The 27,920-nt window shown below is 34.7% G+C and overlaps 1 protein-coding gene across 1 annotated transcript; it reads right to left on the bottom strand.

Moving 5' to 3' along the window:
* Positions 1 to 473: 473 nt before the first annotated feature.
* On the bottom strand, positions 474 to 26,293 carry LOC112705424 (nuclear pore complex protein NUP205). Its single transcript, XM_072200259.1, has 41 exons — positions 26,246 to 26,293; positions 25,983 to 26,142; positions 25,742 to 25,827; positions 24,615 to 24,737; positions 24,290 to 24,517; positions 22,407 to 22,496; positions 20,582 to 20,740; positions 19,817 to 19,933; positions 19,523 to 19,729; positions 19,027 to 19,128; positions 18,772 to 18,915; positions 18,445 to 18,575; positions 18,228 to 18,347; positions 16,480 to 16,603; positions 15,973 to 16,170; positions 15,332 to 15,450; positions 15,076 to 15,226; positions 14,870 to 14,982; positions 14,705 to 14,786; positions 14,493 to 14,579; positions 14,314 to 14,391; positions 11,247 to 11,450; positions 10,463 to 10,555; positions 10,140 to 10,244; positions 9,797 to 9,967; positions 9,666 to 9,721; positions 9,505 to 9,577; positions 9,218 to 9,408; positions 9,005 to 9,131; positions 8,839 to 8,916; positions 6,816 to 6,980; positions 4,999 to 5,163; positions 4,765 to 4,902; positions 3,255 to 3,398; positions 2,861 to 2,983; positions 2,667 to 2,762; positions 2,397 to 2,534; positions 2,195 to 2,295; positions 1,729 to 1,845; positions 955 to 1,078; positions 474 to 842 (listed from the first exon to the last, which is right to left on the bottom strand). Exons 1-41 carry the CDS (start codon positions 26,291 to 26,293, stop codon positions 759 to 761), a joined length of 5,160 nt encoding a protein of 1,719 aa, XP_072056360.1. The 3' UTR covers positions 474 to 758.
* Between the last annotated feature and the right edge of the window lie 1,627 nt (positions 26,294 to 27,920).

The following is a 27,920-nucleotide window of genomic DNA, read 5'->3' as shown; positions in this document are numbered from 1 at the left end:
AACATCATTCAAGTAATGGTGCTGCGTCAGGTACAAAAGAGGAAGAATACTTGAAGGGCCACGTGAAAGATACACATGAGAGACACGGAGACAGTGCAACAATATCGGTGACGGAGAGGTGCAAGGCTACTGATATGTAGTGGAAAAGGGGAGTACGCAGGAGTCAGTGACATTAAACTGCGACAATGTGGCAAAGTATCATTGATCATTGGTTGATAGAAGTGCAAGGCAGTTGATGGTTCGAATGATGCTTGCAGTTGCTGTTGCCTTTGAAGGTTGGGGTGGAGAGTGGAAAGTGGGGGTTGAAAATACTCAGAGAAGGAACAGAACAGAATGGCAAAGATTTGTTTAGAAGAATAAGGCAATAGAAAAGAGAACTAGAAAAAGAGGAATGATAATATAAAGTGGCCTATTGACATATAATGAAAACTTTTTTATGACATAATTATAAAGAGTAACATTGCAGAAACTCATTCCATCTGAACTTGGTAACAATTAATATAAATGGATTGAAAGTATTGAAGGTGACCAACATTGAAGGCAGAAACCACCCTTTCTCTGGCACCTATTTAATATATGATAACCATACAAATACAAATATTTCTACAACTAAAAGCAATGTATACTTAATTCAGCAAAATTTTAGCATCATCACCCGAGTGCGAGACACAAATCTGCCTGATTACTTACACTATCTATAGACACACTAAGTGACGATACACTAGCAATCGGTACAAGCAGCAATAGTATCTATCTATCTACAAAATTGACTTTTGAATTGCGATCTCTTTTGCTGAAGTTGTTAGTCTTCGAAATACTTTGAGATGGTGCCCTACTTTATCCTGAGAAAACAGATAACCATAATTATGCAAAAAGCATAAAAAAAGAATGACCAGAACTTGCATTGCAACTTAAATATTTAATCATAATAGTTGTTATTACAAAACGCCATACCTCACTCAACAGTTCGAGTCGTTCAAGATTTGGAACTAACTTTCCACATAACAAAGCAATGTCTTGTTTTGGATCATGCTTTGCACTATAGGTAGTTGTTTTCGTAACCAAGTTTGAATCAGAACTGTCAAAACGTATTAAAAGGTCAACCTAAAGACAAATATTAATCCTATACTTTTTAAGTTATTGAAAAGTACATTTTCTGTTTCAATTTTGCCTGACGTGCTGAAGCCAGTCAGCCATCTTATTTTAACTTTTATTTCTTAAATTTGTTTTCATATTTTCCTTCCCAAATAAAGAAAATAATGCAACAATTTTAAAAGGATAAAGTATATTTTTTCTCCCTGAAGTTTAGCAAAAGTTTCAAAAATATTCGTAAGTTTTATTTTGTCCCAGAAGTTTTCGATTTGCATCAAATATACCTTCAAATAGCTAAATTTTCAAAAAATTTAAGACCAATCTAACAATAATACATGAAAATTATGCTTGATTTGCTTGTGTTGAGGGTTGTTCTTATGAAATTGTTGTTGAATTGGTCTTAAATTTTTTGAAAAATTAGCCGTCACGGGTATATTGATGCAAATAAAAAATTTTTGGGACAAAATTGAAACAAAATAAAATTTAGAGATATTTTTGAAACTTTTGTCAAACTTCAGGGGCAAAAAGTATAATTTACCCATTTTAAAATAATGTAAGATTAAACACCCCATTTAACCACTGTATCTTGACTTTCTCCCATTCTAATTACTTATATCAGAAACTTAAAAGTCTTACCATTCTTGAAGATGGATGAGAATGATATTTAGCACATGTTCAGCGAGTGGAAGTAACAAATGGATTAGTTGATCTCTACCAGCAACAACTCGGCACATTTCTACCATTGCAATATATCTTCTGCAACAGGAAATATATTAGAATCAGTAATTACAAAAACATCTCAAATATCCTAATTATAACTACCTAGAGTATCTTAATTACTTAAAATTATTCCCCCCACACATCATATTTCCATTTTGTTTCCATATTTTAAATTGGGAGTCTAGCATTAGCATTCAAAGATAGGGGTTATTGATTTGTCATTAGTATCACAATTCTTTGCATCATATTAGTAAAAAATCGTATTATCCAAAGTCTCTATTCCCGTTTTCTCCTCCCTCCAGCAGTAAAAATGCAAAATGCCATATAATCAGGTATATGTTCATTTTCTGGATTTCTAGAATGACATAGTAATGGGATCAACCTTTTTTGTATGTTGTCCGAAGATGAAAGAGTGTCTTCCCGGATGCACATATTGATGATCTCATCCACTTGTTGTCTTGACATCTCATTTATGTCCCGAATCTGCACATGATGAAAACCCATATATCATTCATCAAAAACCACAAATATAAACAGAGGCATAATGAAAAAGGTACGTGGAGTAGTTGATTATTCTTTTTAACCTTGTTAAGTAGTAAAGACTTTTCCTCAGAAGCCCTTTCAAGTGCGCTTGTTACAGAAGTAAGAAGAGAATTAAGTAAGTTCAATGTGGGTTGTTGAAGTTCCATGGAAGAAGGATAACCCAACATGGCATCTGAAAACTGCAACAGCACATTAGAAGAATAGAAACTTATCAGTTAAACAAATGAGAAAAAGACAAATGTAAACATCACACATAATGAGAAAAAGACTTCAAAGTAATTAACAACCTCTATATTTTATACACAAGATACCTGCAATCTCAGTGATTTTTTGGTGACTAAAAAGTATAGATATGAGCTCAAGTTGAAGCATAATTTATACATATGCAGTTCCGAATTCCTTTGGTTCTGATAAAAGTAGAGCCATGGGCAAAGATTAATACGCATGCATAATACAATGTTATTCATTTTGAACAACTTACAAAAAGCTAGTGCTTGAAACTCACCTCAGATGATCCAATTGATCCAACAAAATTAGGAACCTTAGAGTCTCGAGAGAACAGACCATGCATCATACCAAAAAGTCCTTGTACAAAACCGTACTCATCACTTTCTTCGTATGGCCAAACCTAAAGTCAAAAATAAAAAAGTACAGAAACCGAATCAGAAAAGCCAAATGTTCAGAGAATTACATTAACTCAGAAAAGGAAGTTCAGAAGCCTTCTGAATAGAAACTACAAAACCATAAAATAGAATAAACTACCATGCTCTGAAATAGATTATTGAGTAAAAAGTATCACTTAATCCCACCTTCATCTACTTAAGGTAGAGAAGCTAGTTTATAAACTGCCTACTGACAGTAACCATTATCTAGCTGAGAGTCTTTAGAGAAAACATTACCTTGCTAAGAATACCAACAACTAGATTTATCTGCTCCAACCTCAACTCATCCACTTCAACCATGTCCAAACGTAGAATATGATCAAAGAATGATTGATGCCCTTTGACAAAATCAATTACTTCGCGCACAATTTTATTCTTGACCTATAATATACAGGTAAAAGACACCAATTTTTGTCAACACAACAAAAATTTACAATGCTAAAACTTAGATAAAGAAGATATCTTATAATATAGTCATATCTTAGAAGATGCCTTCTACTATAGGCATTGTGACTTATGTGTTTGTGATCATCAATCACCCTATACATTATCTTTAATGAAGTTAGCTTTAAAAATGTGATAATAGATCTATGTTATGAATTTAATAGTTCACAAAAAGAATTTATTCTGGAAATTATTACATGCATACATCTTTTCACATGCTTTTTGAAGTTACCACATTTATTTTAGAAATTTACATTTTTTTTAAGCTATCATAGTGTAAGCTTTTGGGTCTAATAAATAGTTGTACAAATAACAAGGTCCTTTGAATTTTATACATTGAATTACTACAATGGATGCCATCATGTAACTCTATGTGGAGACATGTTCTTATTCACCCAAAGGAGTGAATGTTAACATTTCCCTACATACAGAAAAACATATACACATATACTAAGCTTGCTGATCTTCACTCAGAGGGTTTAATTGTGCAAGCTTAAAGCATAGAAAGCATTAGCTTGAGGAGGTATGTTAGAAGTAAATAAGATATATAATCTCTCTACCATATCTTGGAATATCAAAAAGTACAATTAATCATCTCCTGGCCCTGGGATTGGTGTTAGTATTAAGGATAAATTTCCCAAGGATCTACAAGTGGGAAAATATTCAAGGACAGCCTAGCAATTAGGCAGAATCAGGGAAAAAGAAGGCCTAACAGACATACTTAGAGGGTGAGGTAAGAGAAATGCCATGTGAGCATGTAGAGCGAGCAGAGTGCATGTGTGAATTCTGTTAGTGCACAGGAGTGATAGATGTGGGGAGAGTGAGAAAAAAAAATTGTTTAGGCTGATTTTGGAATTGACTTGGGAGAGTGGGGCTGCTATATGCCCTGTGCTATCCCTTCTGTTTTGCTAATTATCATATCCTTCATAAATAAGCTGAGATCCAGCTTCACTGAGTGTTAATAATACGTATACACTTATCCCTTCTTATTCTGTTGGTAGTTTCCTAATAATTGGTTTTCATATTTACTATTATTTCATGAGTTTGTTCGTTATTTATTACAACTAGAATTTTAGGAACAAATAGGACCATGCAATTAGCTTCTGCTTCTACTCAAATGCAAGAGCTATATAACCACAGTAACTGAAACTCATAAAGGCTATACAACTGCTATACTTGTACACAGCTTTATCTCACAATTGAAAGCCACAAAATATTGAGAGGTAAAATGAATGACAAGCAAGGCAGCAAGAAAAAAAATCATAGGAGATTTAAAATTTGTAGAATAAACACAATAGCAAACCTCCAGAAAGTCTGATGTGTCAACCAAGGATGTTAATGAATAAACTAATCTCAAGACTGGGGTTACAATCAATCTTTGTCTATCAACATCCACTGCAACATCTCTTCTAGGCCTTGTCTCAACCCACCTAACAACTCCCTGCAGATTGCTTAGCTTCACATCGTCAGTAAAAGCTAGATGAAAAGGAAAGCTGAAATGAATGAGTTGTGTGCAAAAATGAAACTACCCACTCACCTGTAAATTGATTGCCCTTCCTGAAACAAGATGCTGCAATAGGCCCATGGAAAATAGTACTTGTGCTCCAGATTTCCCATACTTGTGACTGATTCTTAGTAGTAAAGCAAGCTCAGCCTCGAATGTACAAGCCCTCTGCAACGAGTCCAGTGAAAGACCACCATCCTTGAACAAATGATGAAAAAAATAATCAGTATTATCATTTCCTTGAGATGGGAACCTTTACTGAATAAAATCATCAGGATCAGCACATGTTGGGTTTCTAAAAACATGATATTCAGTTATGTTTAGTCAAGTATGCGCCTAAATGCCTAAAGCTTAATAGTTTATTCCAACTAGCTGGTTAGAATTTCCCAAAGTCCTTTATATTCATCATTACAACACCCTTCTCGTTCCTTTATTAAAATAAAAAATAAAAATTAAAAAATCCAGGCCTTGCCACACTACGTGGGATTATATGGATCAAATGGCACTCTAGTATGTCCATACTGAACATTAAAATCTAAATCCTTTTTAACAGTCTTGCCTATAATTTTTCTTAGTCTCCTAAATCTAGCTATTGAACTGCGCAACAGCATTACCATCTTTTTCACAACAGATACTGTCCTAAATTTTCTCTCTAATTCCTATTTCTATCAAGTCTAATATACGTCCACCCATCCAATGCACATACTTCTGTAACATTACTACCTATGGGCTTTTTATGCCCAACATTCAGTTCCATCTCACATTATCAAGTTTATAGTTATGCAGTGAACACTGCCTCATGCTTGAGTCAGTTTTTTCCATCATATATTTATCCCCTGATTCTTCCACCCAATTTGATAACATGCTTTAAACAACCCTTTGTTTGCACAACATCTTGAATAGTATAGCCAAGATACTTAACCTACATTAGGCATATAATTTACATGCCTCCTGCTTCCTGGAAATATTATATTTTGTATACTGTCTTATCTCTGCTTAGATAACACGACGTCTTGCCAAAAAACATGCACTATGGTAAAATATGGACTCAAAATCAACATTTTGTGCAGACCAATTGTTAAAGAAAAATCTTTGATGACCTCATCTTGTGCTGTCATGATAATTGCGACTCAACGAAACAAATTTGGATGGTCAAAGGTGAAAGATATTGAGATAATATCACCACTAGATCAATAATTTCAGTTGCAAGTGTCTTACCAAATGATTGATTAGCTTTTTTTTTTTTTGGTCATTATCACACCAACTCACACACTACTAACAGGTTCCTTTCGTATCACATTCTAGCTAAGCTAGGAATCAAGCCCTGGTACAGGCATTGGGAAGGCAATGATAATGCCACTTGATCAACAGACAAAAGTTCCGTTTGTCAAAAGTTTAGTATGTGTTATTCAGTTATTTTTTTATCAACTAAAGATATACAAATTACGGTAATTCCAAGCACTTTTGATTAGACTTTGAAGCAACAAATTCAAATATAGAAGTATCAACAAGGCATTTCTGCGCTATATTGAAACAACAATATAAAAGCAGTTGCAACATCAAACACTAACAAGTATATACAGAGATACACTCCCAAGGCTATATTAAATGTACAGGAGTATGCAAAAGAAACTATCTTAGTTTCAAAACTAAGTCAAAATGATGAAACCACTTGAAGAAATAAGGAAAGCATAACGATAATGGTACCATCATCAGTCATGACTAAAATAAACAGGAAACCTTAAAAGATCAGTCAGATTTTTTGGTTAATGAGATGATTAGTCTACATCTGTAAAATAAAAACAATGTAGGGTGGTGAAGCAACCTTTAATGGTGGACAGAATAAATACCTGAATGGAAACATTGCCGATGCCTGTAAAGCATGACCTTAAAAATCCCCTACTTTGAAGTTGACCCAAGAAATATCGCTCATGATCGATACAAATGAGCGCATCAATAACATAGAAAGATATAGTCTTTCCCGGTTCACTGCCATGGGTTGCATCTTTTATTACCTACAATTTAAAATCACTTGAAACTGTAAATAATTCACTTGGGTATTATCCAAATAAAAACAAAATACGCAAAATGGATAAAAAGCAGACTAAGCAACAGAATTTGTAGCACATGGAAGTAACAACCCATAGAACAATATCCAGTGGGTAATTGATGTATTAGTCGTTAATGGAGAAAATAGACTGATTTGGACCCAAATCTATACGGAAATTTTTACCTAAATCTTCTCTCTCAGTTCCCATTTTAATTCTTTGATCAGGGGACGAAAAGGGGCTCTCAGATTCCCCCTTTAAACATTTTGAGAGATTGGAAGGCTATGCTTTACTGATAAATTTTCAGTTTTGTTTGGCTTTTGTATAGGGGAACCCTTAACACCTATTTAATTTGGATTATCATTCTCCTCATGTTAATGAAATTCTTTTCTATCAATAATAATAATAATATAATGAAGGGATAAGTACTGTTTTGGTCCCTAAGGTTTAGAGTCAAAATCAAATTCGTCCCTAATCTTATTTTGAATTTAAAATCGTCCTTTTGAATAAAATATTTTTCTAAATCACAAAAATACCCCCTTATATTCTCTGTTTGACTGTCCTCTCCCCTTATTCAAGAAAATACCCCCTTATCCCAACGTTTCACACTCCTCCTCCTCCTCCTCCTCCTCCTCCTCTTCTCTTCTTAATCGGACCACCCTCTGAACCCACTCCTCTTCTTCCTCCTGAGCATCATTGCCGTAATTTCGGTGTTCTTCAAAATGGTGTCGTTGTTGTGTTGTTGTTGCATGTGTTGAAAGGGGAAACCACGGCAGAGATCTGCCATCGTGGACTCCCCCGCCACCGTCGAGATTGACGGTCGCCCTAGCGTTGCCACGCCGCACCCTCGCCTCGCCTCGCCATTGAAGGACATCCTCTCCGCCGTCGTCGCCCTCCTCTTCAGCGTCGGTCATGGCGCCGTCACACCGTCACCTTTACCTTGTCGGCTGTCGACGACCTTCTCCGGTGACAGCAGTGGCAGAGCAAACTGGCGACCTTGCTGTCTCTGCTTCGCCCTGGATCTCGTTTGTCTTTCTCCGTAATTGATTAAGATTTTCATTCTTTTTTTTAAAAGAATCTGAATGCTTTGTTGTTGTTGCTGTTGTTGTTGAATTTGAAGGATTTGATGTTGCATTTAAAACAAAATTTTTTGAAGCGTTGAAGATGGTGGTGAACATTGAGGCTGAGCTTCTCTGTTAGCATTAGCAGGGACTTCTTTGGTTCCAGATCTCCTTTTCCTTCCTTTTCCGGCGGCAATTTCCAAGAGCAACAGCGGCGGCGGTTTCGAAGGTGGTGGCCATGATTTTCAGCTCTCTCCCTCTTGCTCTCTCACTTCCCTTCTCTTCCCGGCAGTCTCACTCTCTTCTCAATCTCTTTGAAATAAATGAGGTCGTTGATATTGTTCTTGAATTTGAATGTTATCTTGTTGATGAATTTTTAAATTTGAATTGTTTTGTTGTGTTGCTGTTGTTGATGGAGTAAAATGAATAGATATGAGAAGAATAGTTGGTGGTAATAAAGCTGGTGGTGGTGGTGATGGTGAATGATGGGGTTAGGGTAAGAAAAAACATGAGGGTATTTTTGTCCGAAAAAAGTTAAAAGGACGATTTTAATACCAAATGAAACGTTGAGGATGATTTTAAATCCAAAATAAGATTAGAGATGAATTTGATTTTGACCCTAAACCTTAGGAACCAAATCAGTACTTATCCCTAATAATAATAATAATTTCCCCATATAAACAAACCATAAGCACATCAGCGAAAAATGTCAGTAAATAGTTAATGTTTATAAAGAAACAAATAAAACAAGATGATAAACTAACCAAATCCAAGATGCTCTGAGCCTCTTTCCTCAAAGTAGAAAAATTTGCATGAGCCAATTCAGCCTGTTCTCTATCAATCTATGAAAAACAAATTGGAGAAAAAGGATGTAATGATGATGTATTAATCTATAAACTAGAATTAGATATTCTAATTAGTTTGCATAACCTTTGGGAGATCAATATATTCATTATCTTGTTCATTAAGCAGCAAGAATTGAAGAACTGTGGTTGGAACATCTGGATCAACCACATTCTGGCAATACTGGAAATAGCTAAGGAGCAAGGCATATTGGCTGTACAAAAAACATGCACGAGTTAGTTTGCCAGCCAACACAGTACATCCATACCAAAAGAATAAGTTAAGCAACTAGTAAATTACCGTCTTCTAAGAGCTTCTGACGATTCATTTCTAAGAATAGCCATGATAAGCTTAAACAATATGGTCAAGCATGCACCATTTGATAATTGTTTTCCCACAATGAGATCGAGGCATGTTATATTATCCGAACTCAGACTGCCAGGAAATAAAAACCTTTCATCTCGTAGTTTGGCCATGCAAGTCAATGCCACCTGAGAGAATTGCAGGCATGTTAAATAATATAAACCGGTATATCATGGATAATGACTCACTCAACACATCCAAAGGATACATCAATAGTTATCAACCTGTGATAGTATGAATGCCATCTTCAATGAACAGTCTGGAGAAGCAGAAGCACTAAGAGATGTGTCAAGGACCCTGACAAGGCAATTCAATGATTACAAAAACGCACGACAACAGAGAGCCACTATAACTATTTTGATGATGGAGGATTGTGGCAACTCACTGAAACAGAATTTCAGATCGATTTTCAAGCATTGCTAATCTTCTAGAAGTGGACACCTTTAAAAAAACGACCAAGTCAGTGAATAATCCTCTAAAAAAAGGAGTATACAGAATAGATAAAACGATGCTTACCTCAACAACCTGAGACCAGGCAGTCAACATGTGCAGTTGAGCAGCTTGTTCCTCAAGATTTTTATTGTGTTTCCACCCCCATCTCAGCAACTGTTGAATTATCTCTTTCACATCATTTAGCTCAACTTCACTGCCAATATTATTCACCTGGAGATGAGCAGAATTGTATGTCTACAACAAGAAAGTAGATTAAATTTCTTATGAATACATTGTCCCAAAAAGGAAGTGAAAATTGAGAATACAGAATGTTCAGGATGCAGATGAAACCTAATATTGTCAACACTAAATTAAATTGAAACAGAGATATTTTATCAAGAAATAAAGAATCGAAAAATAGATAAACCTGCCAAAGTTTGTCATGAAAGGTAGCAAGGTCAATTAGCCGGTCACCTCTCTCAGAATAATAGTAGACACCACTCTTTCCAGAATTTCCAAGTATTTCTTCCGCCTGAATAAGATATCCGACCATAAGAATATTACAGACTTGAAGATAGTCAAAGACTTGAAGATCATTGGAACTTATATTCTGAATTTGAGAGTGAGCCATTTTTGAAAAGTTAATGTAATGGATTTTGGAGAGAGAGAGAGAGAGAGAGAGAGAGAGAGATAGAGAGAGAGGAGGGGTTAAGAAATATAGAATTAATAAAGTTTGGACAAGTATCTCACCATCAAGTCATACTTCATGCTAGACACAATATTTGAGAGCTTAGTAGTGGCGTCTGGACATCTAAACTGGATTACTTCAAGCAATTCTAACACCTGAATTTCAAGAAAAAATACAACTCAGGAGAAGAATACATGATAAAGCAGCTGATCAGATCATCTTACATACTCTTATATTCAATAAGATAATTATGATGACATGAGACATTAGATATTCTCACATGTTCCGACAAATATATCCACGTTATTTCTGAAACCCGGGTATTGCACAATGAAAACCAAACAATAATATAGAAACATGCAACTAGAATATCACAGTAGTAATAATTGACTCAAATGATAGCCAAATATTGTAACACTTCAGTAAAGTAGTGTGAATATATAGACACTGTTATAACACTAAAAATGAATGAATGAATGAATAAACCAGAACCGACAAAGTAGTATTATTAAGGATCAAGGATGAATGACCTTATAATTTTACATTTGTGTATTTCCAAAGTGTTCATTTAATTTGAATGCAATGGATATATAAAATTAAGGAAAAACAGTTATTAATTACATTTACAATACTGAATACATAGCACAAGGCGGCAGGGATACCAAGGTCAAAGGTTAGTTACAGTAACTGCTAGTGTTTAGCTGCCATGAGGGAAACTATTCTTTAGGGTGCATGTAAATGATACTGCACATAATATACTGTAAACAACATAAATTCCAAAATATACATGTGATATGAGAGTCCACATTAAAAGAAGTACAACAAAAGTTCAATGACCTTCATTACCTGACTCTTGCTGACAGTTCTTATAGCAGCAGTTTCCAAAGTATCTTCAAATGAAAACGGGGACATGGTTTGGTGTCCATCAACTTCAGTTATACCTTGATCAAAAAGATGAGAAAGGATTGTCTGGCATGCTTCTCTATGTTTTGAGCTACTAACTTCTCCAGCGTGCAGCTCAACAGCTAGAAGTTTTAATAACCATGCTCTCTAAAACAAGAAAGGAATGGAACAAACCACCCATCTCAAACGTATCAAAATATGACTCTCTAAATTAGTCAGCCCAAGATTACAAGTAACATTGAGACTACTGACAAGAAAATGGGCTAGACTTAATCTCATTTATAAAAGTTGCTAACGAGTTATAGAGGTCTATTTGAATATCTCAAACGCACACATGAACTATCATCATTAACAGAAGAATCTTCATAGGCATCTAAGGATATTAAGGGGGAAGAACCACGTGTCACAAAATGATTGGTTGTATCTTAACATGACATGATACGTCAACAAATCATTTTGTGACACGTGACATTAACATGCCATGTCATCATACCACATGCCAGCTAATGTGACACGTCAACATCTAATTAAAGGATCAATTTAACTTACGGTTGTATCTTTCAGGGACTAATATGGATAACAAAATCTTTCGGAGACCAATTTGAAAAAATGGGTTATCTTTCAGGGATGAATTTGATTATTAACTTGTATTTGTTGTGGTTGATAAACTTAGCAAGTAGTGTGCTTGCATGGGATTCCATGCTTCGGTTAGAGACAGTGAACACTTTTTGCACTGAGCTGTTAAGATTGGCTGGAACCATGTTAAAATACAGCACTATATATCATCCTCAAATCGATGGACAAACTAGAGTTGTCAATAGATGCCTTGAGGCTTATTTGAGGTGTTTCTCTAGTGGTAAGCCTAAGCCACAGCCGAAATGGTTGAGTTGGGCCGAATTCTGTTGAAAGGTGACCCTCTTCCTTCAGCCATGGCAGGAAGCACAAAATTCAATGAAGAAGTATGCAGATCAGAAGAGGGGGATGTAACTTTTGAACTAATTTTATCGCTCTACCAATAAACTGACTATGCTATATGGAACAGAGTGTCAGGAAGCAAAAGGTGAACATGACGATAAGTTAAGTGTGGCAAAGATGATGATACTAAGATGGATGAGCAAGCACACATGTATAGACAAAATAAGGAATGAAGATATAAAAGAGAAATTTGGTGTAGCGCCTACGTTGAAAAGATGGTAGAAACTCGTCTCACGTTATCTAGACATGTGGGAAGATCGGTAAGACATCCAGTTAAGAGGGTGGATGAGACGGAAGGTACATGAGGGGTAAAAGGTAGAGGAAGATCCAAAAATCATCCTAGAGGTAGTCAAACGATATCTGCGTCTAACAGTTTCACTGGAGACATGATACATGATCGAGTTCAATAGCGTTACTTGATTCATGTAGCCGATCTCACCTAATGAAATGAGGTTTTGTTGTTGTTTGTTGTTAGTTTTTTTTTTTTTATGAATTTTTGCGGGTACAACACTACTTAAAAAGATTAAAAAGTAATATGATGTCAGAAAAACTATAAAATCAGCATTTCACTAAAATGTTCATGTGGCAACATTAGAAATTATCTAATATGTCGAGTGTTCATTGTATATTATTTGATTTTTCTTTTTATACATTATGAATAAATAGATAGCTAGATAAATAAATAGATTGTCACAAACTAAAATTTATTCTCCAAATAGGATATGAAATATTAGATTACTGTGTTTTTCACATAATTAATAGTTTATAATTTGTTTATAAATTTTTTAAAATTTTTGAAAGAATTAATTTTAATTAATAAGATATGTGATCATTTTTTAACTAAACACACTATAAATTATTGATATTGTTATATTTCTTTTATATAACTGTCATGCTAAAAATAAAATTGTGAAAAAGAATTTATAATTTTTTTAATATATATATATATATATATATATATATTGATAAACCTTTTTAAAAACCAACTCAATAACTATATGTTATGTCTAAATTGCTTTTATGGAATGAAAAAATATAATAAAAAAAATTAAAAAGTTCATCTAAAATCCAGTCCCTCCATATTAAAATTCCTGGATCCGTCCCTGATGGTCATGAACCAATTTTTTCAAATAATTGTGCAAAACATTAACAACGATACAAGAGAAAGAGTAGAGGCATAAGATTATGCAAGAGGAGACATAGAAGATGTGTGAAGTGAATGTGAATTTATATAGTAAATATGAATAGATATGAGAATAAGAAGAGAGAATGAATTAGGTTTTATTAACTAATTTATATCTATTAAAGAGGAATAACATTACTATTAAAGGCATAGAGTAACTTACATAAAAGTAAAAGGTAAAAAAAACATTAAAAGATACGGATAAACACTACATAAGAAGAATAAAAAGTGATGCGATAGAAAAGTTATAAAATGGCAATTTAACTAAAATGTTTATGTAGCAATATTATAAGTTATCTAATAAATCAAGAGTTCATTGTATCATTACTTAATTTATACATTATAAATAAATTGATAGATAGATAAATAGATAAACAAATAATTTTTCATAAAAAAAAAATTATTCTCCAAATATAATGCATGAACATTCTTTATACTCTATTTTTTTTTGTAGAATAAGATAATTTAATGTGTGAAATTATGAGAATAATACTAGATTAACAGTATAGATGTTATTATTCTCTATGGTAGTATAAATGTAGTTCTATGATAGATGCTTTTTTCTATGATATTGCAATGGATGACATGGCAATTTCTTATGAAACTTAAAAGCTTATGTGTCACTATAACATTACTTTTGGCTCTCCTTTTATAATAGATAATTGATAATCGATAATAAATAGAATACTTATTTTGTCAAACAAACAAAAACACAAAACTCCAAAATAAATACTCGCAGGTGATAAGAGTGCCAAACCAAATTGATACCCAGTACAATAGAAAAGAGTTCAAAGATGTCAAAATCATATAATGGAAAACAAAATCAGAGAAACTGAAAGGTTGTGGTAAGACCTGATGAAGAGAACTGATGCGGAGAGGCTGGTTGCTGTTCCGTTTAGGAAGTGGAGCAATACCAATTGTATCAAGGTGCTATATAATACCAACGAATGGAGTTTTAGATAATTAAAAATAAACATAAGCAATAACAAGAACCACAATAATGAAAACCAGATATATCCCAAATTCTGCACCTTAACAAAGAATTGGTACTTTCTATTTGACAGCAGATCCATCATAGGTACACATGTTAGTGGATCTACACACAACTCATAAAGGAGCTGCATCAAGAGAACAATCAAGATTCCTTTAGACATCTTATTCGTAACTGATTAATGGTGGTAAAAGATGCAAAGATCTCATCTACTATTTTACAATTGTTAGAGCAAGATGAGCACTTTACGACCTGAAAACCAAATTCATGAAGCAAAGCATTTGCATCAGGCTTCAAAAGTTTGTCCAAGATATCAAGAATAACCTTCATGCAACTGCAGACAACATTATAACTTTAAGGGCACAGTTGCATTTACAAGAAGAAAAATACTAAGCACCAATAGATAACAAACCAAACCTGTAATAGAATTTAGGTTGTAGAACCGTCCGCTCAACTGGCATGTCAAGGTCAAATTTAAGTAGTAAATGAGTAATATTAGGAGCTGGCCTGCCGATGTTGTCAATTAGAAGCTGAAAAGATAATTTCGACATTTCCAAATGGCAATTTAGGAAGACTACAAATAAGGAAAGAAGAAAGAAAACAAGCAGTAGACAGCAACAAACTTTCAGAATAAGAATGCCTGGATCATCATTATTATTGTCAATTGTTTGAGACTCTTCCGACCGCAACTCAAGGCAGGCTGCATAATCTTCTATCAAGCTGTTGGCAGCATTAGATTTTAGCAGGAGTTGAACAAGCCCAATCATGCGAGAACTGTGGCCCCAAAACAACATTATCAATTTCACACTATGATATCTAGTTTGCAGAACTCCCAAAATTACACATCAAGAATAAGAAATAGGAAGGTAATTTGAGTGCCTTAAAATACTCATGACTCTGATTGAGGATTGTTGAACTTTTGGCTGAAAATCATATCTTACATACTCCAAGAGTGCCACTATTTGATTATGATCATGAGAAAGTATGACATCCAAGGGCTGCAAGCATATTTTTAAGAAAAAACACCACAATAAGCAATTATCCAATGCAAAAGAATATGATACTAAAAATAAAGCTGTTCTTTTCCTTTTGAAGGGGAGCCTTGGAGCAACGATTGAGTTGTCTCCGTGTGAAATAGCCACTGATGTAATTATTAGGTTAGGCTGCGTACATTACACCCTCTGGGTGCGGCCCTTCCCCGGACCCTACGTTAATGCGGGATACTTGTGCATCGGGATGTCCTTTTTTTTGTTTTCTTACTCTTTTTCTTTTTAAAAAAGAAACAAGAATGGAAAATATCTCAACAAAATCACACATTGACGGTTTCCTAAACTAATTCCACAATTCAAAAAGGACATTGGAGAGTGTGGCTTGGCACTATTATCACCAATTAATATCCAGGCTAAATCATTAGTATGGCATTGAAATCACAAAATAATTTTTAGCCATGCAATAGGGAAATGGGAAATCAAGCATGCGTGGGGAAATTCACTAATCAGTTGTAAAAATATAAATATTACCTGATATAGGGGACGCCAATAATCAGAAAGAAGTAAATCCTTTTCAAAGACAAGTAGTATTATTTCCAGAGAAAGCTGCACGGCATTCTCTAAAAGCTGGCCATATATTTGGCTACTGCGTTCAGCAATGACAGAATTCACCCCTTGCAGAAGAATACCCATAATGTTCCGAAAGCAAGTCTTACCACTCATGAAGTCCTGAAACCAATCAAATTGTTTAATCTACAAAGTAACTAACATAAACATTCGTAAAAACCATAATACATAGCACACATAAATGATTGAGGAACTAATGTCATAATTGACGGGAACATTGACATTAGACACAACAGAAATCGAAGCAGTGGAATAAACTGTGTGGCTGATAGTAGGTTGTCAAGCACTAGTAGTATGCTTGTCCAAATGAGTGACATAACTGTAAGATTTAGTATTATAAACTTGCAAATTCAGAACTAAGGATAATGACCATTAGAATATCAATTTTATACACCATGTAAAAGCACATACTTTCAGCAATTCTAAAACAGGGAGCTGGAACTGAATTGGTGATGTTTCTTTAGCTGTTGAAAGTCGTGACTGATCAACTACACCGTCGAAGTCCTCCTCCTTGATGTCATACATGTTTAAAATCCTGCATTGTGGTTTTTATTCCCCCAAATATGAAATAGTGTCAGATGAGACTATACTAAGAGAAGATAAATCCTGAATAAAAGCCCCAAAGCTAAAGGAAAAATTACAAGCCCTGCAAAAACAACCACAAGAAACACATACAAAAGGGAAAACTGTTGATAACAGTGAAGTTCCTTTATGTATCAATTAGGAATAATTAGCTTCATTACAAAACAATGTAATTATCATGAATTATTACTTTTAGTAAATAGACAAAAGTATACACAAAATTATATAGAGGGGGAAAAGGTACACCCAAAAGATTAGAAAATAGTCATATACACGCAAGAGATTGTTTCCACAAGTCAAAATTGCCCTTCTAACTATATATGCAGCGTCAGCAGCAATGGACTCGGACAAAGGCAAACTGGAAATGCTTTTTAAACTATTGTATAGCAATTTGATGTGTTACAACTGCATGGCTGCAACTTTATATTAGACTAGCAGAAGCTTAGATAATGGAAGGGCAGTTTAAACTTGTGGAAATAATCTTTGGGATATATCCCACTATTTTATAATCATTTTGGTGTACTTTTGTCCCTTCTATACTCTTTCGTGTTTACTTTTGCCCATTACTCAATTACTTCAGTGTATATAAAACCCACAAGCTGAGAAGGTTTCTTCTCGAGCATTCACATACTAATCACCTCTTAAACACGGTACCAAGAACCCTAAAAACCCTTTATCACCTCCATAACTTACTATTCCTATATGACGTTCTTTCCTAAATCATTTAAGTTCCCTAAATCATTTAAATCTCAATTTGACCCCTGAAATTTAGCCCGATACTCAGAATGACCCTCACAATTTCGTTGGCCCCAATTAGAACCCCCAAATTTGCAATTGTGGCTCCAACTTGCCCTTGCCATCATCTCCGTCACCAAAATGCTAATTTGATGCAATTGCATGACACGGTGGATACTACTTAAACGACAGCGCATTGGTTTTGTGCCCAAGCCCTTTGAAAACCACGCCGTTTCAGTTTTTTGTGGGTTAAAACTCTCTTTCTTTCCACTACGACGATCATAAGTTGCCAAACATCAAGAAAACCCTTATACTACGTGGTTTCCAAAGGTTTTGCGCGCGAAACCAATGCGCCGCCGTTTAAGTAGTGTCCACCATGTCATGCAATTGCGCTAGATCAGCATTCCGGTGACGGAGATGATCACAGGGGCAAGCTGGAGCCACAGTTGTAAATTTGGGGGTTCTAATTGGGGCCAACGAAATTGTGGAGGTCATTCTAAGCATCAGGCCAAATTTCAGGGGCCAAATTGAGATTTAACTCAGCCAAGAAGAGACTATGATGGTGGATCACACAAAGTACTTGCATTGCCAAAGGCCTAAAGAAATTCATAATTAATCCATCCAATGCCCTTCACTTCTCTTATTAACTTAAATATAAAATAACACTTTCTATTAATAATCTTCTGATACAAGCTCTTGATGAAGCTTGAATTACAAATAATGAGGTTCACTTAACATGATAGAGAAGTCTGTTCTCTTGATTCTAGTTAAGCAAAAGAGATTGGAGGGGAGGGGGGGTGAAAAGAACATTATTTCTCAAATCCGCAACAAAAAGAACTCACATATGAAAGTGCTGAAGGCAAGCAACAACCAACTGCCATTTTTCACAGGGATCAGCATAGGCTCTCTGAGGAAATGGCCCAAAAACGTGGTCATAGATGAATCTGAATATGCCAATAAATCTGAAAAATTAACAAACACTTTGACTTTAGCATGCAAGCAAGAAAGGGAGTAGATATTAGAAACTAAAACAAATATTTAAAATTCTATGACTGCTACCTTCTCCCTCTATCACTCAAATCTCTTTCTTCAGCAATAAGAGCATTTATCAAATTAAGGAATGATATAGTTGAAGGATACTGTTCTCTCCTTGCTTCAATTTCATTGAGTTCAAATTGCATATCGTAGACCTGTCAAATAATTAGATAATTACATTTTAAATGTATTGCTTGCAAAGTAGGGATGTCCTAGAGATATAATGTATGGATTTCTTGATCTAGCAGGTAGCAGCTAACAGTATGAGGTTCTATAAGATTTGCTCCTGAGAATGAAATGTAACTTTTAAAAAGAAAACCTTCACTTATTTTGTAAGACAAATATACCAACCTGAGAAGCCATAGATTGTGGATTATTCTGGACATCAGGCCCCACAACTACTGGCAGATCATATTGCTCAAGATAGGTCCAAATACTATCCTTCAACATCGGAGAGACACGAATAAATGTGACTATTGCATTCCTCAGAGCGCCCTATATTCCCATCGCAAACAATGACAGATTGTTTAGAATAACAGTGCAATTATTTCACTCCAAGTACACTTTTAGACTTCCAACAAGAACCTCACAGTAAAGAAATCCTACCTTCAAATAAGGGGGTACATTTTCATAACCAAGAAGCTTAAACAGTGGTTCAATATCAGGAAACCAGTTTTTTCTTTCTATTGGGTTTCCATTTTCCATAACCTGTATATATAAGACAAATAAAAAGTAAAATACAATTGGGAGATAAATAATATAGCAATATTTCATCCAACAATGAAACTAGAACCCCCCCATAGTGCAAATTAAACCAAGCATTTAGCATAGTATGAGTGCATCATGCAAATATGATACCAAACAGGAAAAAAAATCTGATACTACAGCTCTTCTTAGACAAACTCATAATAAACCAAGTTAAAACATGGAGAGTCTAAGAAGGACAAAGTGGTGGAAGAGACCATTACAGTTAAGCCATATGGGATTGAGATTTAAAAACAGAAATGAATCCCCTTTTATTTTTAGGAACAAGTATAAGCACGTGTAAATTATAACTGGTTCGACAACATAAGCTGACTCGAAAAAAAAGGTGAAGTTAAACCTTCTTTAGGACATTTAAGTATGCCACAAGTGCTTTTGCATCCCCCTCCTGAATTTCAGGCAACATTGATCCAGCAGTTTGAAGAGACTGTTTGAACTTCTCATCGTAAATTGTTAGGCATTCAAACAAAGTACTCCACCCAATTGAGCGGAATGCTTTACCTTGAAGCAACTCATAAACCTTCGAAGCACCTTCTTGACTGGAAGCCTGAAAAGCAGTATACAAAAACAGCAGAATCAAAAGGTGCAGTCCAACACTAAAGCATCAATTTAAGGCAATCAGAAACTTCCTTACCAAGGTGCTCAGCATATTCAAGAAAGCCACAAGAGTTTGGAAATTCGTAGGGTCCTCTCCAGCAAAATTTACAAACGTCCACAAAACATCATTGCCAGACAAGAGCTCTGGTTCTTTCTGAAGATTGAATAAGACTATGCTTAATCAATTATGCCAACCGGATTGATTGTAATTGACACCAATAATATTTGTAAGTTACAGCCATACGTACTGTTTAGATGAGTTTATTTCCCCATAAATTAGCTAAGTTTGTATGCCTTGCATTATTATTATAAGTGGAATTAATCAAGATTTTGAGGCACCAAACTCTGGTCATGAAATCATGGATGGAGATTCGCATCTCTTAAAGAGAAATCTTTTGTTTGTTTTTCTTTTGTATAGAGGAACTCTTATCCTCTTTTCTATTGTTCTTCTCTTCATCTTACTTAAATTATTCTTTTGTTCCAAAAAGAAAAGGAAATACAGAAAAAAGAATTACTTTCTTTGAACATCAACTTTCTGATAACTAATGATAAAAGAAAAACCGTTAGAATTAATTAGTGGAATCATTTGCACTGAGATACTAACAATCATCAAACAGCAGAACAAAATTAATATCAATGAGCTGAAACTCAGATCTAAAAAACATAATTGCTTGCTGAATAAATAAGTGTAAATATTTCATTGTACAATGAAGCTGCTGTTGGCTCAAGGATGCATAACCTTTCCCCATCCCCGTAGCTCATCTAGGGTATATAAATAGAGGAGCTAATTGTTCTAACTGACCTTATAAATTTCACTGACAAAGTCCAAGATTGAATTAAATGGTAAAGGGCTCATTTCAGTGCCACGGGAAGTTGTGCTACTGTCCTGTGAAAAGTCATGTGATCCAACAACTCGATATGAACTAAGCATGCTCATAGTCCATTCCTTGGATTCCTTTATCTGCAAAAAGTATACAAATAAATATAAGTGAATATTTTTACGAAAAAAGAACAAAGCAGAATAAAAACATTGTTATGCTGATATACTGCAATAACTACAGTTAGAGACCACATGCCTCAAGATAATGTCTAGAGAACTTCTATATGGCGTTGAGATAGGCTCACTGCCTCACTCAATACTAATATGGTATCAAACCTATTCTGTGGTTATTATTGCCCACTTGCAGATTCTAGTCCTACAAACTAGTCTCGCATAAACTCACTCAAGCTTTAACACGAGTTCATTATATCATGCCCCTTAATTTTTGCCTAGGTGGACTTCCCTGAGCTAGGAGCTATAAATCTTCGAATCTCATCTTCTCCATTAGTCACAAATATGTATTGCTGAGTGCCTTTTTTTAAGAAGGTCAACAAGCTGTTCCAAGGAAGGAATATGGGCAATATGGTCCTTGAATGAAACATTGTATTGTGAGAAATAAAATCAGATAGATGAATATTGAAGTAACTGAGTTGAACTATGCATGAGTGTAGGCATGGGAGTAGAATGGTATAGCAGCCATAATGACTTGGATAACTTGCTAACTTGCTCAGCAAGTTACACAGGTAGAGAAATGTAAATTGTGGGTCAGGTAGTTAAATCCCAACTAACAATGGCACCTGTCACGCAAGGAAGTGATCCCCTAGAACTAATCTCACAGGAGGTCCTTTGAGCTCTAGTACCAGTTCACTCTATCAAGAAAAAAATGGGGAATCAACCTCAAGAAATTGAATAACACAAATCAAATTATAATTTTATAGGATTTAGGAACCGAAAATCACTAAAGAAGAGGGTAACCTAAAGAAGGAAGCATAACAAACTATATCTGAGTTCACAAGGGGAATGACAGACAAATGATTTGAACCCAAAAATGCAATTTTGGGAGTAGGCAGGAAAAGACATTAGTGAAAACTGGGGAAACTTGAGCCTATCAAAACTGGAGCTCAAGGATAGTCCAATTTTTTTTTTCTTATATAATTTTTCATTAGCAGTAACTGTGATATCACACTTGTAGCAGTGTGGCTACAGTAATAAAGACTAGAGATTTCTGCAACTACTTTGATGTCAGTTTCTATCAGAAGTGCAGTTAAACATCTAAGTTATTGAACAAAATAAAAGCTGCATTTTGTGTTGAGCAGTTACATAAATTTCAGGCCAAGAGTACAAAATAATGAAGTGTGGCCCTTTGGTCTGAAATATCAACCTTAAACAAAACAACTGAAAACCACAAAAGCCACTGCAATTTCATTCTAAGGCCAGGTAGGGGAACTAGCAATGAACCAAAGAAGAATGGAAAAACCACATTTCAAATTTTAACATCCATTTCCTTTGGGAAAAACAAACTCAACTTCAGCCAACATACACTAGTGAGGTGGGGTAGCAGAAATATGGAAGCTACAAATAACATAATAACTTTCCATCATGAAAATCACAGAAAACAATATGCAGATACAGCAGCTACAACGAGATAAGAGGCTACATAAAGTAACCAGGCAGTCAGAATCAAACTTCCCAATGTGTTATGCATTTTACCTACTAAATCAGCTTGTTCTATAGTTGGTCAGGAATAAATTAACTGACATTTTTTTATGGACGAAATACAGAAAATAAAATATAAAAATACACTGACCTTGTCCCTTGCAAGTGGATTAGACAAGAAGCAGGTAATCAGCTTATGCAAATATGCATTGTACATGTAGATCATATCTTCGTCTTCATTCTGTAAGACAAAAAGCTGGTATCTCAAATGCACATCCGTGAAGTATAATATCATGTAAAGCTAAAATCAATAAATAATTAAATAGCCATTTTTTATTCCAGATAATATAAACAAAACCATTTCTAAAACAATTACGGATAACACTCCAAACCCTTTGATGCCTTAATCGTTTATCACTTTACCAAATTCCTCTACCTAGACTACAATTTAACTAAGCAAAGGTTCCAATTATCTTTGAGACTGCAACGACCTTGAAATTCATGAATCCTCAACTTAAAAACCCATTTGAATCTCTTGCATCATGCCCATTAGTTTACTAGCACAAAGCAAAGCTCCTCCTCTCTTGATACCTTCGGGTTTTTATCTTGTAAATCCTAATTTTAATTCCTATTTCATTACTTGAATACAACCTCCTTTATCCTTTATACACACGTTTGAAAGTCCAAAGCTCTTAGGCCTCATTGATGATTTTTCTTTGTCTCCTATCCCTGATAAAAGGATTTAATCTATTGACTCTTCTGGCAATTTTAGCTAAAAATCTTTCTTCCATTTATTTTCTTAGTCCTGTAATACTACTTTCTGTCTAGATAAACTCATTTGGAAATCCAAAGCTCTCTCTAAAGCAAAATCTTTTATATGGACAGCTATGCTTAATAGAATTAATACCAATGACTTGTTGCTTCTCCCCTGATGTGTATTATGTGAAGGGCAAATTCAGAGTCAAATTCGCATCTGTTTTTGCATTGCCAAATGGCTAGTTTCTTATGGGACAATTTGTTTAGCATCTTTGATGAATGTCGGGTGTGACCTGCAACTCTAGATATATTTTGATTGACTAGGTTTGTTGGGTTTAGTAGTAGAAAAGAAACAAAATTATGTGAAACAATGCAATTTTTGCCACTATTTGGACTATCTGATTGGAGCATAATGCACACACCTTTAATGACAGATTCTCTGATATACATGTCTTATGGGATAGGATTAGACACTTAGCATCTATTTCACATAAAGCTCATGAAGCTTTTAGAGGAATTTCAATCTATTTCACATAAAGCTTATGATGCTTTTAGAGGAATTTCTCTTCCGGACATGTTGAGATATTGGAGAGCTTTGCTTTTTGGTAGGTTTTTGTTTTGTGTTTTGCTTTTATACAGGGCAATACTATTCACCCACTTTTTTGTATTTTTTTTCTCTCATCATAATGGAATTCTTAATTTATCAAAAAAAAATATTTGTTTCAACTAAAAACTTAAAAGAATTAGTCATGATGATATTTAGTGGGTTCTGAAGCCACATATGACTATTTCCCTTGCTATACAATATGGTCAGTTTGAGTTCTAAATCTGTTTCAGATCTATTTTGCACTATTCTGTTGCAATAGTCAGCTCCTATGACTAGTACTAGTTTCATTGGTTTTGGGAGAATGAAGGGAATCAAATCTTTGGGCAATGTAAAGTCTATGCCACCTGTTGGTATACTTGGTGAGCATAATTCTCATTAAGTCAAGTAGGATAAGATTAGGCATTTGGACTTTATTTGGTGTTGAAATTATCATTTGTTAAAGGATTCTGTCGCAGATATGTTGGGATATTCGAAGTATTTGCTATATTGAGAAACCTTTCCTTTGTTAGTTCCTCTTTCAGTATATATCTGTTGCTCTCATATAACTTTGTATTCATAGAGGATCCCATATCCAAGTCATTGAAGTTTTTTTCTGACTCGATGAATTTGTTCCAGTATAAAAACAAATTTGAAAAATAAAATAAAACAAATATCTGTCATCACAAATGAACCTGGTAGGCAGCAGTACGAAGAACTTTATCCAGTAAAAACTGAAAAACATTATGCGAGAATATGACTTCCAAGCATTGGCTAAGATAACCCGTTTCATCTGAGGAGCCACTTGAGATAGTTTCCCTTGCTACAATACCATCTTGTATTAACATTAAATGTACCAACCAAGCAAGCCTTACGACACCAGTAAAGCCATCAACAATTGGATCATTTCCTGCAGCTATCACCTTAAGCATGAAACAACATCAACAATATCCAAAATTAGCACAAAATAGCCAAGCAGTGCTTCTCAAAGGTCAAAACATTAATAATACTTCATCTTACAAGTTCATGAAATTCACGTCTAAAGGAGGCATTAGAAGACAGAACCGATGCTTTGTCAGGCACTGTATTCAAACCATCTGATATGAATGATATCACAAGAGTAAAAAGGAGACTGAAAGTAATCTGCAAAATGAAGTGTGAAAACTGTGAGAAAGTGACACAAATTTCAAGAACAAGAAACCCCGTGCGTCAGAAAGGCAAATAAAGCTTGATATTCAGGCGAAGTCTTGTCAATCAAGGTGGAGTCAGGAAGTCAGCTAAACGAATCAAACAATGCTGCTGTGTGCAGTCAAAAATCATGCATATTTAAATTATTAACTCTAAATCTCTTTTAATAGTTTCACCTGTGATTTTCCTGGTTCTCCTTCTACCCCTAGCCATAGAGCTATTCTCCATCTGATCCATTTTCCTTACTATACCTTCAACATGCCTTCTCCACATATATCAAACCCACCTAGTCATCTTTCAGAAATAGGTATTAATGGATTATTTCCTAATCTTATCTTGTCTAGAATGTTCACTCATCCATTGCAACATCTTCATATCTACAATATTTTGTTTATTTTCTTCAGAAATTAAATCAACACAGAAAAGACACAACAAAAAGAAGTCATTCATCAGTTTACCAAGCTAATTTAATAGTGTACTTTTGACAAAGGAATATAAAATATCATGACAATGAAGGTGCACTAGATTTAAAAACCATTCATGTCTCTACCAAAATGCCTAAGTTTTGGGCAGATATGGTTCATGACAATCTTCTTCTCTTTGACCCCAATGATATCCTCATTAAAAAAATATTAGAATCTTGTAATCAGTGGAGGAATATGTAATTAGGGAAATCATATATCTGTATCAGCACATGAATCCAGCCTCCACTATGTAGTTTAGACATATGGGTTTGATATGCCTTTTTCTCATTTTCTTCCTTTCAATAGAATACGTTCAATGAATGAAGAGACAGTAAGAGAAAATTTTGACCACCTCTTTAGCAAAAGATCATAGAGTACATTCAATAGTTACTTGTGCTACGAAAAATTCCACACCTCAAAACACCAAAAAATTAACTTATATGACTTATGATACATAAAAATTAAAAATATCAGCAAATGGTTATAAAAATGTACCTGATGTTTTACAGTGGCATTGTTGTCACTGACTTCAGCGGCACTATCTTTTAGAACAGAAAATATTTCTTTTACATCCTTTGGACCTGAAAATACAGATTGTCATACAAGTTTCACCCTCACCCTCATCAATAAGCTATTAGAAATATAGTCTGCCACAGAATACAACAATAAACCATATAGGACTTCAGCAGTCATATTAGATAAGTAAACAATCAACATGAAAAGCTATCATGCATACTTGTCCGCAAAACCAGAACTGATAGGACAAGACAATGTCCCAAAATAAGTCTTTCTCTAGCAACCACTGCTCGTCTCTCTACAAGAGAACCTCTCGAATCAAGAACATAGCGCTCACACTGAGGACCACCCAACCCAGATGGTTCTTCTCTATTAAGCTCCTACATTAACAGCAAATTCTTCAGCACACACACAACAAAACAAAACAAAAACATTTTAGGATCAAAGTCTGATAAAAAAAATGGCCCTCCCACCATATCTTACATCATCCAAAGAAAGAACGAAAATTCTAACCAGCTGTTGTATAAACATCTTTACAACATAAGTTAAATATCTAGTAAAGGTAAATAATGAACATTTACAATATACTATGCTTGGAGACCATATAGTGTATCAAATTTCAATGTTGTTATTGTATGATTTATATGTTATCCAGTATGCACATAGTAGAGCAAAGTAAACAACAAACATCATAATACATATTGTGTATAAGCAACTAAGTTCAATAGAGAAAAATTAATATATCTTCATTAATAAAAAATAATAAGCCAACATCAATTGTAAAGAGGCTATAATCAAACTCAAAATCTTACTCGGAGGTTATAAAGAGGCCATCTTTGCCCAGAGGTTAATCAAATCAAAACCAACATGCACAATTTTCTTTTTCACGTTTAAATAAAACATTTTATCAAGTCCAATCATTTCAGCTTAAACAGCTAACTAATGTAAACAAAAAATAAATTATATCATCATGCAAAACTAAAGAATAGCTGTAAACTCTAGTATACTTGCTTATCTCTTTGGCCGACAATTAGAAAAAAATAACTTCAGATACTTCTTAAGTCAAAATGTAATAAAAATAAACAATATAATAACAATGCATTAAAAAATCAATGTCTAAGTCCAGAATTGATAAGTTCTTCTAGATATTTTTGAAAGTCAACCAATATATCATCCTCAAGTCCCTGATCAAGCACCGCAGCCTGTAGAGAGAAAAAAACATACAAAGCTGTGTTACCTGAAAACCAAAAGCCAGATGTCCAAAGTGATGCCCAAATGACCCTTAATGGTGGCCGGGATTGCAAGAAAATACCCGTAAAAGCAAATGAAGGGATGTAATCAGATCTCTTCTCTCTGTATACCAGAGTCTGCTGCAAGTCTGTAAATTTCCAGTGTTTCGTCCATTAAGCCCCACTGCATATAAGCAATTAATGATTCAATTAATACAGTACTTCCTACTTTGGAACCTTTTAAATTGTTACTTTACAGACTAAAGCTTGAACTCAAAGTTCTAATTTGTGGCTACTTGTAGTAGCAAGAAGCAGCTGAAGTACAACTCTGATAGCCGATACTAGCAAGCGACACATCGACTTGTGAGATGGAGATCATCACTCAGTTTCAGTGCCTATGCGTCATAAAAGCAAATATTAGATAGAAAAGGATAGGCAACTTACATGCGTATAATACCTTAATCAGACTATTAACCAAAGCTTGAAAAAATGAAATATAATAAAGTGTATTAGAAAGAAAGAATGGGATGCAACTCACAATATGACATCTGGTCATCAAGAAGATATGTGATGAATCGGGAACCTAACTGATTTAGACTGCACTTGACTTCGATCAGATGCCTTTGTGCTAATAGTCAGTCACAGAACAAACAAAATAAATAAATGAAGCGATGAATTGCTGAAAAAAGAACGAAACGAAATGAAATGCAGTTAATAATACAGGATAGGAAAGAGGAATGGAAGAAGGGAGAGAAGTCGAATGCATGCAGGAGCCCACACGACTGGTCAGCTTTGGAGATACCATTCTTTCTGATCCTGCTACCTCTGTGCAACAGAAAAAGAAACACATAACTCAATGCAAATGTTAGTTACTAATTACACAGCTTGAGCCTGTGACCTAGAAATGACTGGGAGAGACTTAAATCATT

The sequence above is a fragment of the Arachis hypogaea genome, chromosome 8 (assembly GCF_003086295.3).
Source record: "Arachis hypogaea cultivar Tifrunner chromosome 8, arahy.Tifrunner.gnm2.J5K5, whole genome shotgun sequence".
Classification (NCBI taxonomy): Eukaryota; Viridiplantae; Streptophyta; class Magnoliopsida; order Fabales; family Fabaceae; genus Arachis; species Arachis hypogaea.
The sequence above is the reverse complement of the archived record's forward strand: the minus strand, read 5'-3'. Positions and strand labels throughout refer to the sequence as shown.

What these genes read in the sequence shown, in the direction of transcription:
- LOC112705424 (XM_072200259.1), bottom strand. Translation starts at nt 26,293, where the DNA reads ATGTTTATACAACAGCTGGTTAGAATTTTCGTTCTTTCTTTGGATGAT. An exon ending in TCGTTCTTTCTTTGGATGAT is followed by an intron (nt 26,143 to 26,245) that starts GTAAGATATGGT and finishes CTGTTAATGTAG; the next exon opens with GAGCTTAATAGAGAAGAACC. An exon ending in ACACATCAGACTTTCTGGAG is followed by an intron (nt 3,399 to 4,764) that starts GTTTGCTATTGT and finishes TGTATATTATAG; the next exon opens with GTCAAGAATAAAATTGTGCG.